The 14,702-nt window shown below is 29.8% G+C and overlaps 1 protein-coding gene and 1 long non-coding RNA gene across 2 annotated transcripts; one reads left to right on the top strand and one right to left on the bottom strand.

Annotated features, from left to right (window-relative positions):
* The first annotated feature begins 297 nt into the window (after positions 1 to 297).
* On the top strand, positions 298 to 4,045 carry LOC148301044 (cuticle protein 19-like). Its single transcript, XM_088273883.1, has 4 exons — positions 298 to 420; positions 2,247 to 2,360; positions 2,513 to 2,609; positions 3,421 to 4,045. The coding sequence occupies exons 1-4, from the start codon at positions 406 to 408 to the stop codon at positions 3,573 to 3,575; spliced, it is 381 nt and encodes a 126-aa protein (XP_088130009.1). The 5' UTR covers positions 298 to 405; the 3' UTR covers positions 3,576 to 4,045.
* Positions 4,046 to 6,408: 2,363 nt separating this feature from the next.
* Positions 6,409 to 7,499, bottom strand: LOC148301043 (uncharacterized). Its single transcript, XR_015838859.1, has 2 exons — positions 7,444 to 7,499; positions 6,409 to 7,216 (listed from the first exon to the last, which is right to left on the bottom strand). It is a non-coding gene; the product is annotated as an uncharacterized LOC148301043 (long non-coding RNA).
* Positions 7,500 to 14,702: the final 7,203 nt, after the last annotated feature.

Genomic DNA, 14,702 nt, shown 5'->3' with positions numbered 1-14,702 from the left:
GGGGAAAATTGATATAAAAGTGATTTATTTATTTATTAAAAGATTTATTAGAATATTAATGCCTGTTATCAGAATGGAGCAATGTTAGTAATCTGGAACGATCTGTTAGTACGTTAAACAGTATGTGAAGTTAACTTCGCATTGAACAGTATTCATTACACAAAGTGTAGACCAAATATTCACCAATACACACAACAATAGATGAAATAACATGCATTTTCTCGCTTGGCATGGAGTAATAATAATCCGTGCACTGGTATAAATACGACCAGCTACGATATCGAAGGTATCAGTTCAACTCCTGTCTTGTGTTAAGTCACTCGAAGAGGAAGAAAGTGAGCAGTACCAAATTTAAAAATATTTCTCAAGTTTTTAGTAAAAATCCTTTTAGGAAACCCATTTAAAATGCGTTGCTCCCAAGTAAGGAAACTAACCTTTTTTATTGCATTAAATTTTAGCAATGTTTATGTGTATAAAATCACAAGTAAACATGATATTTTTACTATTTTTCAATTCATATACTTTAACATACACTTTTTTAATCCAATTTTAATTTTAATCTAATATTTCAAAAAAATCTAGTTTTAACTTTTGAAGTCGAAACATAATATTTTACAACACTCGTAAAAAATCCTGCGAATTGTTTTTCGATGGATTATTTATAATTTTAAATTAATTAATATTATGAATATTAGCGTTTTTTTTTAATTTTAAGAAAAGTAATTATATAAATAAACTGTATATTTCCATACATAAAATAATTTTATTTATTGTTTCGGCATTCACTTTGTGGTAAGACATGATAAAATTGTAAAAGAAAAATATATGATTTTTTACCACTTAAGTTTATTTTATGACGACTAGTTTCGGAAACTAGGCTTCTATCTTCAGGTAAGTTTACATTTAGACCTGAAGATAGAAGCATAGCTTCTGAAACTAGTCGTCATAAAATAAACTCAAGTGGTAAAAGAACAAGTGTTTTTCTTTTACAATTTGAAAATATAATTCATATGAATGTGTCTCTAAACAACCCAATTTTGGTTTTATAACTCTTTTGTTGTAATACGGTTTCTTAAATGAAATACGTTTAATCGTGGTCATTTATATTCACGATATACAATCGTGCGATTATGAAACGAAAGGAAATATAACCAAAATATTCATGGTATTCAAAATGGGTTTAATCCACTTTTCTCCAACAAACCACAAATGTGTAGACATGTCTGTTGTTATAGAAATGCAGCGGACACCAGATAAAATGTTATGAGCCCTAATTTGCATGAAACGTTACGTTACATGATACAATCCATTAAATTGTTTTCCTGTTTGTATTAGAAATAAGATCTTACCTTATGTCATTGCTTCCACATTTGGTACTTATGTGGAAAACTAGTTCAACTTGCTCACCCACGCTTATTGTGATTTCACTTATACTTGAAGATTTTTCTTATGGTTGCACGAGTGTCTATTTATTTCATTATGTCTTGATTCATTCAACATAGTGATATTTCACTCATTTATATCAATCAATCAAAAATTAATTGTGATCCAATTAGAGTTTATGTAAATGTTATCTATCTATGTTTTCGTTTTCCAGTATTATTATTTTGATGCATAAAATAAATGATTATTTCTTTTTACTTATTAACATCAACGTAAATATCAGTTTTTAACGCGACCAAAAATAAAGACACTTGATATGACAGATTTTATATTTGATATTTTTTTGTTTAAATTCTCAATACGTTTATTCAATTAGAGTTCATCTTCCAAACTCCAAAATCTATTGCTATTAATAAAATAAAAATATTATTTTATATTCCAGGGATGTAATTTTTTTGTGAGGTGTTTTGTCTTGAGAGAGTATTGTCAAACGACGGCCTAATAAGAAACAGCTGTCATGACAAATAAAATAGTATACTAGATTATTTATTAAAAAAAATACTTATTATATATACATATATAAATTTACATATATCCCATATATGTCTATATCCCATGGCAGAATAATTTACTGAATATCTCACTTTTTGTAATCTTACGCTTTGCGTTACTAAGATATCTACTCTATGTGTTATAATTTGCAACCATCATTAAGAATCATTTTTCTCATAACTCTTTAAATATGAGGTAGAAAAATTTTACACCCAAAAAACAATTGGTGATTAAAAGCATTAAGTAAATTGTCGTATATTATGTGAAATTAAAAAAAGAATTGTTAGTGTATATATAATCACTTGCTTCAGGTATTCGTGGCTCTGGCTTTGATCGCCGCCTGCAATGCTGGATACATCGGAGCTGGATATGGCCACGCTCCAGTCGCTGCCTTCGCAGGACACGATGAACACGTCGATTATTACGTAAGCCAATTTTATAATACGTAAATTTAAAGTAAGATTTACAATTTTTAATGAACAAGTAAATTTAAAAAAAAACGTATAATCAAAATTATTTATCATTCTGAAAATTTGGTCCCAAAACAATAATTAATCAGGAAAATATTTGTTTTCAGGCACATCCAAAATACACATTCGATTATTCTGTAAAAGATCCCCATACCGGAGATAACAAGAACCAATGGGAGACCAGGGATGGAGATGTAGTCAAGGGTAGGTTTTGTACCCTCCTTACTTTTTTAAAAATTATTGTTTCTTTTAAAACCCATTTTATATATTTTTAATGAAACATTTTTTGATATTTAAAGTTCGTTAAGAATGTTATGGGAAACATTTTCGTAAGATTGGAACGAGTGAATTCTCTCATAAACATGTATATATGTATATTTAAAAAAAAATCATTTAAAATGTATTTTAAACCGAAATAAAAATCGTAATTGAAGTATTATATTACATTATGATAAACTGAATTAATGTGAAAATATTCGGTAATTTCAGTTTTTATTTCATCATCGAGTATTGTTCGTATGTCTTTTCATAGTACAAAAGTACAACATTTACGTAAAAGTACAAGTAATTTACTCTTTTATAAAATAAATAACTTAAACAATTCATTCAATAAAAAATGAAAAAAAATGTTCTTGATTCATTATGAAAATTCAGAGTTGACATAACAATGGTTTTTTATTACGATCATACTTTCTTGTAAGCTTGATGCAAGTGACACACGACGTAATTCTAAAATCATGTCAATATAACAAACCTAGTTTTAAACCTTAATATGTAACATTAATTTTACTTATCATAATTCAATTCATAAATACCAGAGAAAACTACATTCAAATTATTCAAAACATGAATATAATGTTATCTCTCTGAGCTATCTCGAAATAATATGTAATACCTAGCTCATTAAGTAATCAAAATGTTAGTTTTCTCTTACGAAATAATCATATCCGGAATTTAATTACGAAAGAAATTTCATCGTGACATTTATGTGTATCAATTTTTTTAATTTTTCAAGGATCTTATTCGTTGGCCGAGGCTGATGGAACGACCAGGATCGTAGAGTACACCGCCGATAAACACAATGGCTTCAACGCTATCGTCAAGAGGGTGGGACATGCTCAACACCCCCAGATCTACGGGCACGAAGAAGCCCATCATGGACATTACTAACTCTCCGCCACCAGGCAACAGCCATCTTGTAAATAATGGAATGAGAAGTGTTATCACCTACAAACTGCGTAATTTTGCTAAATCTTTTAATCACGCTCTAAGCCAAGGTTATGAATTATTGCTAAGGATTCAATTCTTGTAAACATGTAATATGTATTATATTATGAAATATATATTTATATTTTTTACAGATTCAATAAGCAAACATATATACATACATGCTTTGCTTTTTATTATTTTTTGCTACACAAACGCATTTTTTTAAAAAATCATTTGAATGATTTATGCCATGTAAATAATTATAAAGGTATTTCCTTTATTATTAGTATTTTTACATATATATCATATAATCATTTTACAACATATGTTTTATTGATTTATTCATGTTCTTGTAGCAGTTTGTAAGAATCAATGTTATTATTAGCACCCAAAAGTTACTACAATTGTTAATGTTTTTTTTACGTTTGTACTCAAATATATATTCTCAAATAATATCTTTGTTTTTTACTTACTTTTGAACGCTTAATATTTATAACATAAGCAATACTTAAATAACAAAACATTATTATTATTTTCAAATCTCTGTTTCTCCCTCTATTTTTCCATAATGTACACAATTCGAATGATATAAAATCTCCTTAATGAAGTGCTTATCTGTGGTGATACAGAAGAGTGAAACAAGTCTAGTATATTATGTGTCAGACTTGTGCCCGTCTTCCATTTCACCTGAGATATGTAATATATGTACCTAAATATAGACAAAAATAATAACATATCATAATTTATTCACCACTTCATTTCATTTGAAAATATAACGACTGAGTGGAAATTGAATGTTTCGTGTACTAAAATAGTATTTTGCGTATTTCTTTAAAACCTTAAAATTAGAGAAAATATTAAGATCGATTCATGATTTTTTAATGAACGTGGTTAGAGCCGCGGACTCTTGAGTTAGAGTTTCTGGGTTCGAACCCAAATCTTCCGCAATTTGATGCCTATTTTTAATAATGAGCTCACATAAATTAGTATGAAGTTGAAGTATTTTTGTAAATAAAAAAAATTAAAATTTCTTTAAAAAATATATTTATAAATATATATTTTCCGAGAAAGCGCTCTAAAGATTTATTGTAATCATTATTACTGGTCACCAGAATCAGGCATCTAAATGTACAAATTATGATACTATGTTTATAACTACTTGTTACTAATTTCTCAAGGAAACGAAGCACTGTCAGCATCGTAATAACTAATACCTACTGTTAATACGGTAGTACAACTTGTACTGGTACCTAACTAGTTACCGTTATGGAGACGTCAATCATTATTTCATTACTTACTTTCTTCACTTGTCCGTTATATCTTTAATTTTTACCATGAAAGTTGAGTTATTTCAGTTAAAACAGTAATTAACTTCAAATAACGTTTTGATCCAAACTCGTCGAATAACAATTATTTTTAACTACTACCATTACTTAATGGTTTATCCGCTCCCTATGTGAAGCATATGAAGTCTATAAACTGGCTCCAGCCTCTTCTGTCGGCTACTAGCTCCCTTGCATCCCCCCAAATCAGGTCCGTGTCCCGAAATTCATACAGGAACAGGCGACGGATTATCAGCAGTAGACGTCCTGGGCGGCGGGAACCAGATACCTTGTAAAAAACGCAAGCTTAATGGCGGCTCTCAGGAGGCATGCGAAGAAGCCTACCCAATTGAATCGCCTTTTTATACCATGATTTTATACAATAATTATGACCATGGGTTTCTGCGTCCCACGCAGTATTTCCTCGCTCCTCAAAAACATAAATTAACCGCAGTTCTTCATTAAAACTTTCGTGAATATCTTCATTAAAAGTGTATTTTACTAAATCGTTTTTTTTCTTTTTTTTTCTTCTAAATATTTTCTATTTAGAAATAAAAATGCATTGTATAGAAGTGTCACTAATTATTAAGTTATCAAAAATTGCAAAACAAATTCTAGACCTTTAATAATAATAATAAAAAATGTTATTAAATAATTTAACATCCAAAGCTACGGAATATTGCTGTTTATGTTCTCTGTAATTGTGGAACCGACTTTTTTCACTGACTTAAAATCCAAAACATCCGGATCGCTTTCCATTTCATATAATCCCGGTAAATCTACAGTTTCATATAATTCCCTTTATTGCATAGATCATTCAAGATCGTATTTAAAAATACATTTCTATAATTTTATGAGCATATTGACTTCACGCTAATTTTTTTTTAGCTGAAAACAATCTTAAAATAAAATAAAAACTAAAACATGCGAGTACTTAAGTTGACTCTTAGGAGCAAATCATAATGGAAACCTGTTTTGGCAAAATATATTAAAAGAGAGATTTTTCAATCGCGTAAGATTATAAAAAAAGCATTTTAGGAAATTTACAAATATTTGTACCTAGGATCTATATAATACCTAATCACTTATCATTTTATTTATGCCATCTTACGGTGATTCACTAAATTGTTGACTGGAAGCCGTCGGCTGGAAGGCTATATTATACAATATATTTTTGATGTATTCAAGTAGATGGCGCTATAATGTATAGGGTAGACTGGGTACGGTTGAAACAATTTTGCTTATATTGTCCATAGAATTGTTCTTAACAAGTCAAGCGATGATGAAGATGCATTAAATACAAGAGTGTGTTTCTGTCTACTAATGGGAAGTATTATTTCAGTACCCGGTGTGTTATTTTTAGTGGCAGATCAAATTTAAAAAATATATCCGATTTGTTTCAACCGTCCCCATACCAGGGGCAGTTGAAACAGTGATTGGGGTCAGTTGAAACACACGCAAATAAATCAATATTTAATATTGTAAGACGTTTTATTCATTATTTATGTTTGTTTTATAAATAATTATGGCACCGCATGACAATATTAATCAGTCTACAGATATGTAATGAACAAAAACAACTAAAAACAATGGCATTTAAAAAAAAACAAATCGAACGAAAATAATCTGTGAATAAACTAAAAGGAAACACTTCTTTCATTTTGATTAGTCATAAATCAAGCGAAAATCTAGCTTTGGGATCATTCCGAGTCGCAATTGTGGCAAACATAGCTAAGACCACCTTTTGTGCAGTCTTCTTGAGTCCACAGTTTACAAGTGGTGCACTGTATCCACTTTTCACCGGATTTACTCTCTGAATACAGTGACAGACAAACAAGAAAATAGCATTCGTCCTCTTCTGATGATGATTCCTGTTGCGTATTGTGATTATTTTTCCTTTAACGATCCTTCTACTTTTTCCTCCATCCAATCTTTTCTTGACTTACTTAGTTTTCATCCGTTTCAACCTTATTTCATGTTCCTTTCTTATCTCTTCTTTCTCTGTTTTTTTTAGTAGCAAGTATTTTGCAAGCTCCTGCTCCTGCTCTTTATTAAAAACTTCGTTATGGGGTTCATATCCCATTTTCTTCTTCACCAGATGCATCTCGCTTTTGTATATATATAATGAGCGAACAGTGGTTTAATCCATGCTTCTCCGCCGCTTTTCGCAGTGAATCTCCTGCTTTAACCTCCTCATAAGCGTATGTATACCTCGACAAGTCGACCTCCCCTCTCGAAGTCTTTCTTGCGCGTACTCTCGGCATCAAGAAAACAGGAAAACTGAAAAAATATGTTGTTTCAACCGTACCCACAAAAAATGTTTCAACCGTCCCCAACCCCTCCTTTAGGTGGAAAACAGAAAATAGTAATGTTAACAAAATGGCACATTAAAACTAATCACTATATCGTGTTCTACAAGCTTCATTTCAAACACGAAATCATACTCAATAATATCGTTTCAATAGAAACCGTAATAAAAGGAAAATTCTCGGAACAAAAATACTTACTTTTGGTTATCAAAATACAATAAGACCTCCTACAAGCAACTGCACCGTGCGGCGAGCGATGCAACACTGATATTCGTGTTTGAACTTGTTGTCCACTTTGTTCGTCCCTTGGACCCTTCACCCTACCGCATACGGTTTGCAAGATATTTGCCCTATTTCAACCGTCCTTTGTTTCAACCGTACCCAGTCTACACTACTGAATTTTTCCCTATAAAAATAAGTCAATATTCCATTATAAAGAATGCATCCGTAAAAATAATCTTGTGTAGGTCTATCTATAAAAAATAGTATATTTATTTGCAAACTTATTGTGCCCGTTTTTCACCTGTCTTTGGAATAGACTTCCTCAATCTCAGCGAGAGATTCCTATCTTGGCAAGCATTCCTTTGAAGATCGGCAGCCCATTGCATCTATTGACGTCCTAAGCTTCCTGCTTCTAGCAGTTGCCGTCATTCTAGAACTCTCTGATCCTCTTCTATGTAGAAGTCTCACTACGTGGCCGGTTTGACCAAACCCGTTGGGCTATAATTTGTGCGGTTTGTGCAACCCAGGTCCTTTACCTTATCCACTCATTAAATGTTCTCTCTCTCAAGAACATATCTACCATCGCTCGCTCCGTGGCTCTCTGCATAGCTTGTTTTGTGAATCTATGTGCGTGCTTCATGTCAGTACAGGAAATATGCACTTATTGAAAACGTGTGTTCGTAGGTGTTGCTGTATAATATGTATGCTTTATAGCTATGTATAAATGAATATTAAAAAATATTGATAGTAAATAACATTAAGACTTAACTCATTCACTATTACGTTTCTTTTATTAAAATGAGAAATAAAATTAAAAGATGGATCAATAAGTCATTCCTCAAAAAGATTTTCAAATAAAAATAATAAATAATATATACATATACGAGTATAATGTAAATGTTCTTTGGTTCATAATATTAAATCTTTATAAATTATGAACCTTATGCTTGCAATTTCTGACACAACGTTGCATTCAAATATGCTCGCGTTTTTATGTGTTGTTAATTGTAACGTGTTTTTACCTGTGAGATATTAAATAATTTTTTTCAGTGGCAGCGCCATCTATAAACCGTAACAGCAACACACAAGCAAAACTTAACAATACTCAGTGTGCTTCTTGACAGCTGCTGTCACTTAGCATTTTCAATGTTTCGATTGCATCGTTGTCCCATGGATAATTAATATTTTAATTGCTTCACAAGCATTGTCAAATTAAACTTATTAGAAATGTTTGGTTTCTCTTTTCTTTCTTTTCCATTTTAGTAGACTGAGCCACAGCAACGTGTGGCCAATTACATCTGGTATTTTAATGTATTTTAATACCGTTGAATATCATTTTAAGTTCCTTACGAAGATTCATGTTCATATTTGATATTTTTAAATTTGTTGACCAAATTCAAATCTAGGGCAAACCCAGTTAATCTCCTCATTCCGATTTGTTCCTGTCACAATATTTCTGAGTACAAATTATGGAAAGTGTGGTCTGATTAATAATGTGACGATCAGATTAATTATGTGGTGTGTGAAAACACTCAAACCCTGAATCGAATTCATAAGGTCTATCTATAACTTGATATACATATATTTACATATCTTTTTTTGTAATTCCGGAAACATAAATAAACATCCATTGTCGTCTAAACATCAAATATGAAAATACGGCTGTAAAATTCATAATAAAGTGTAACAATGCATATCCATTCTATAGCGGAATGCATTGTGTATTACTTAATACTTTCTTGCACTCGGAAGAATACTTTACATAAGTCGAATATTTCCATTTAAAGAAATATAAAATTTCTTTCCTTTTTCCTTAATCGATTAATTTTAATCTTATTAAGGTGATAAAAAAAAACTTTCATACTTCTTTTATTGAATAATGCATTTCGTATTTGTATTATGCATTCGTACAGTGTTTGTTTTTGTAAAGTTCTAATGTTACAATTTCGAATAGAAAAATATAAAACGATTCCGTATGACGTTTTCTTTATATCATAAAAATTATAATCGTTATTCTCCGAAATAAATCTGGAATCCAGAGAAAATTATTTGCTTGCAAAATTCACATAAAAAATTACAAATATGTAATCTATATATTTAAATGGCTTTTCTTTAAGTGGCTTTTCTTAATATATTATTTGAATTACCTAATGTCCAAGTGCTATCCAAGCTACAGCTCATGCAACATCACTTATCATGGCCCTACTTAGACTTTAACTTTGTAAGTTTTATAGCATTATAAACATTTTTTTTGATAATTACCTTCGAAGTATAATTAAATCCTTGTGAGTGGATTTACTTTATAAGTATACAGTAACTATTATTTTATGTAATTCATGAGTGAAAATTCAAGGCAAAAATCACTCCCTATCTTTTTTTTATGAATAAACGGAACAGTAAATATTTCAGTGTGTTTATTTACTTACAGCTCATATATTTCTTAATTTTCTCGACAATACATTAAAAAAAAATTGTACATTGCGTGGTTATGTTGAAAAATGGAATTAAAAATTCTAAAATTCCTTTAGTATGTGATAAAAAAATATTTTATTTTATAGTGAATCAAGTTTTCGAAAACGCAATTCAATTATATTCAATATCTGTTATAATTAAAAGTCATCATTGAAACAAATTAATTAAAAATATTTTATCTTAATGATATTTTAAAATGTTCAATATCCCTGGTATAGGGTGTCTTGTTATATTCCGCTGACTATGAGTGGGGATGAGAGCGAGTGGAGGAAACTTGCAATGTAAAATTTCTTTATAAATAAGAGCCACAACCCGAGTCAAGGCAATCAGCTCTAATCAACCTTGGCCGAGACATTTCAGCAAGTGGTGTATCTCCGTTATTTTAGTGAACTCCGTTTATTGATGCGCTTTGTCAAGTGACATCTAAAACCATGGGAATTTGGAAGGTAAATAAAATTGATAAACTTGACTACTATAATATATATGTATATCCTATTCTGTCCCTAGTATTGATACATATTTTGTAATTACATTTTTAGATAAATTGATGTTTATTTGAAAAACCAAATCTTCAATTAATATATTTAGATGGATAAAACTTTATATATAATATTGGTACAGCACAGCTTTTGAAGATGATAACGTATTTACACATGTTAATTTGCCTAGTCTCATTGAATAAGAAAATTAGTACAAAAGTCAGAAATATCTACATGTCTTATACATTAAAAAATCCTTACATGGCTTAGAATTTAAAGCTTATTAATAAATCTTCAGTACAATGTAACTATTTTTTATGTTCCTTGTATTACTGTTCGTAGTGAACCATGCAAACGGTCAAAAACGTTGTAATTGTTTATTAGCTTTTTATTAGCTGTGATAATGTTTTATAAAATGACCTTTCAAGTTTATTTGATTTCAAGGAATAAACATGCTGTTATTCGACCTATTACTGGCATGCGTATCTGGGGCCAAGTGTACTGAGTAGTAAGTACATGCAAGTAATGTAACACCGTGTTTTTTCGGATCCGTTAAAAGGAAATAATACAGGCTTTTATTTTTTTACCTTTATGTTTTAAAACTCTAAAACTAAATAATACTTAATCTTGACAAATCGTAGTTTGATATAAAAATATTTATTATATTTATATACGTTTTTTTCTTTAGGCATTAAAATATTTCATTCAAAATGCATTATGGTGACCGCTACGTAGTGTTTCATACATATTTATTGGGTCATAAGCTCTTTACTTTCGAATGATATATTTATAAACTAAGTTCCGAAAAAAATAGATTGCCGTATATCAAATTCTATAAACCTAATACTTTTCAAAACTATCATTTCAATTTACAAAGTTTTTGAGTGATTCGTTATTTAACAGTGTATTGTAAAATAAGTTTCTTTGAATGTGTAACTTCCCCTTAAGTTATATTTCATGTTTCATCCCTTTTTATTGTAACGTCAACTCAATAATACCTACCATTAACATCCAAGTATCATAATATTTACAATTTTGTTGATTATAAGTATTCTTTAAAAAGAAGATTTCACAAAGAAAGTGATGCGTGCATCATATACTCGTATGTATTTATTTCCACTTTATGATCTGAAATGGAGATAATGTAATACCTAATAAAACTATCAGCAATAACTTACCATTGATTTAGATCCACTCAAGCTTGTTAGATACTTTGTCTGAAACGGAAAGGAATTAGATGAAAGTTGGGATATGTAAAGATATAACACTTCCTTTTATACACTTCCTGTTACTTAATTATATAAACACATACCTTAACATTTCACTTTCTTTTGATATCTAGATATACCTTTATACAAGTGTTTATTTTTTAATGAATCTAATTATGTTAACATTTTAAGCGAGCTCAAGGGTTATTTGCTAACCAACGTTTTGAGCTACGATTCAGGTCAGACGACATGATGCTATAAAATGCGACACACTAGCTTTAACACAGAAAATAATATTTTCAACCTCAGAACATCATTAAAAGCATAAACAAATATATTATTTACTCACTTAAAATCAATCATGCAATAATTATAATAAATATACATACTTATACATATTTGTCAAGTAAATGAAAAAACTAGGAGAAACTCGGTAGCTGGTCAAATAAAATTCATGTGGAAAAAATTACATGGTTATTTGTAAAAACGGTAAAACATTTTCATAAATTATTGTTAATTTAATACCTTTATGTCTACATATGCATTGTACATAATATGACGATATAAGATATAAGAGCGGCCGGGTATGTATGAGGAGATGCATGAATGTACAAGAGGCAAAGAATGTTTGCAAAGACAGAGTGGTGTGGCGTTTGATTCTCTCTGCCTACCCCTGCGGGGAAGCGGCGTGATGGTTAGTTAGTTAGTTAGTTAGTATAAGAGTTGTGCAGTACTAAGGAAGTACTATTTTGTAACACGGTGTTTCGAATGTTGTTAAATTTAAACAATATTTCATAATTATTGATTTTGGTGGATAATTCCATATTTATTTCCAACATCTTTATATTTTAATATTCATTTATGATCCTTTACGTATTTGTTATTTTTTTTTGTATACTTACCTATTTTTTTATTGACAAACATTGTTTAATTCTTTATTTCGAATTATTAACTCAAGTAATGTAGATTATACGCGTAAATTACTTATTGTCATATTCATATAAGTTATATTATAAAACGTAAATAAAATGGCTCATTAATTTAAGACACAATTACGTAAATTACGATAACATACATAAGTAAGTCAAAATAATTTTACGATCAGAATCACGTAGGTTATATTAAAATAAAATATTTTATGTCATTTTCACGTAAATATATAATTTGGTTTTATTTCGTCATAAGGTTATTAAAAATATTATTTACTTTTTGTAATCTTTGACTTCTAAAACGTATTCATTTTCAGGAATGGACCGTTTTATGCGGCGTGATAATAGTAACAGGAAGTGTTTCCGTATCTCCTGTAACTCCAGAAGAATATGCTCCAGAGGACCACGTATATGCTGCTGAATACGTAATTATTAATTACTTTTTTTCTGAGTGCTTTATTCATATTTTCCTCACACTCGTCAGTAGTGACATAGTTTTATTACGCAACCTCGAGAGGAAGTGCACTGTCAAACATTATATATACCAAGGAACAGAGTAGTTAAAATTTTTAGGAAAATTCGACAAAGGATTTGAATTTTTTATTTCAGGATATTGAAAAGTAAAGTTCATTCCAAATCAACATTCCACGCGCTAATTCCTCTCTACACCAAATTGTTTATCGGCGTATTTAATATTACCCTCATTCATCTATTTGATGATTTTTTCTACATATATTTGAACGCAGTCTGAACATGTGAAAAAATATAGTAATATGAAAATAACTCCTGCAATTGGAGATACTCCAGATTTTGTGAACCAGTATTTGGACACACTCAAAATGTTATTTTTAGACTATTAATTTGATTGATTTCATTGATCATTTGTGAGTTACATTTTAAATTCATCATGAAGACAATGTAGTTGTTATTCAAACAGTAATCTAGATGTTTAACGCAACGGAGATGAAGAAATTATTGTATTTGGTGAGATATTTATCATAATAACAACCCTCGTGGGGTTGACTTCAGTACGCGTGAACAAATATTTTAGATCTTACAAGCGCTTTAAGATCAGAAGTTAGAATAATTATATGTCGCGAAAAATGTTGGCTAAGGTAGACTTATATGCTATATTATCTTCTCTGCCTACGCCTGAAACGGGATGATGGTACGTTAGTTATTTAATTTAAAAAGGTTCAAAGCAGAGTAAAATGCTAAAGATTCAATGTTTGAAAATATTTTATTAATTAAACATATTTTATTCTATTTTATTTTAACGAAAATGTACAATACATTAAATTTCGAAGAAAACAATCGATTTAAAAAATATGAACAGGTCCCATTAAATATTAAATAACTACTGTGTTGAATATGTTAATGTGATTAATATACGTAATACGTACTACCTCTTAAATGTGATTTATATCTTACTAACAAGAAAGTGTTAAGAAACTTTTTATCAATCACGATTCCTTATTACCAATCATAAAATTTATGTTTTGAAGATATCAAAATGACCGGAGATGGTATCATTAAAAAGTGACAAATTTAAGTAGATAGATTTTGAACAACTTTTACTTTTAATGCTAGATTGATATCATTTAATGAATTTTAGCACTCCTAAAATAAATTTAATGCAAATAAATTTCAGCATAGACTACAAACTTGATACTAATTCCAATATTTGTAAAAAATCCAGTAGCTTAAGTACCCTAAAGCTTGTAAAAGTGCGAGTATAACTCGTGCCCAAAACATTATTCTCCTTTCTTTACCAACCTTTTTCTCACCATTTTTTTACCATATACCAGTAATCCTTTACACTAATTTCCTGTATTTATATCATCCATACCAAATCAAATACACTTCACACTTATGTCCTGAAAATCTGGACCGATCACGTTTGCCTTTTTTTTATCAAGTTAACACTCTGTCAATCCGATGCGGTGCCTTATGCGCTATTTATTACTCAAAGTTAAACTTTCAATTTCAAGCTTTATAAATTGTTATTTAAACCTGTTATAAAAACTTTTATTTGTATCCAGTATGTGTGTTTTATATTTTGCACTTTTCTTTTTGTGCTAATACAGTGCCATATATTTACTTTCAACTTTTTCTTTTACAAAGTGAACTGTGCGACTGTTATAAAT

The sequence above is a fragment of the Brachycentrus maculatus genome, unplaced genomic scaffold (assembly GCF_059751285.1).
Source record: "Brachycentrus maculatus isolate JH-2025_06_01 unplaced genomic scaffold, ASM5975128v1 h1tg000617l, whole genome shotgun sequence".
In the NCBI taxonomy this organism is placed as follows: domain Eukaryota; kingdom Metazoa; phylum Arthropoda; class Insecta; order Trichoptera; family Brachycentridae; genus Brachycentrus; species Brachycentrus maculatus.
This window is presented reverse-complemented; position numbering and strand designations above follow the sequence as displayed.

What these genes read in the sequence shown, in the direction of transcription:
- LOC148301044 (XM_088273883.1), top strand. An exon ending in ATGAACACGTCGATTATTAC is followed by an intron (nt 2,361 to 2,512) that starts GTAAGCCAATTT and finishes ATTTGTTTTCAG; the next exon opens with GCACATCCAAAATACACATT. An exon ending in GGATGGAGATGTAGTCAAGG is followed by an intron (nt 2,610 to 3,420) that starts GTAGGTTTTGTA and finishes TAATTTTTCAAG; the next exon opens with GATCTTATTCGTTGGCCGAG.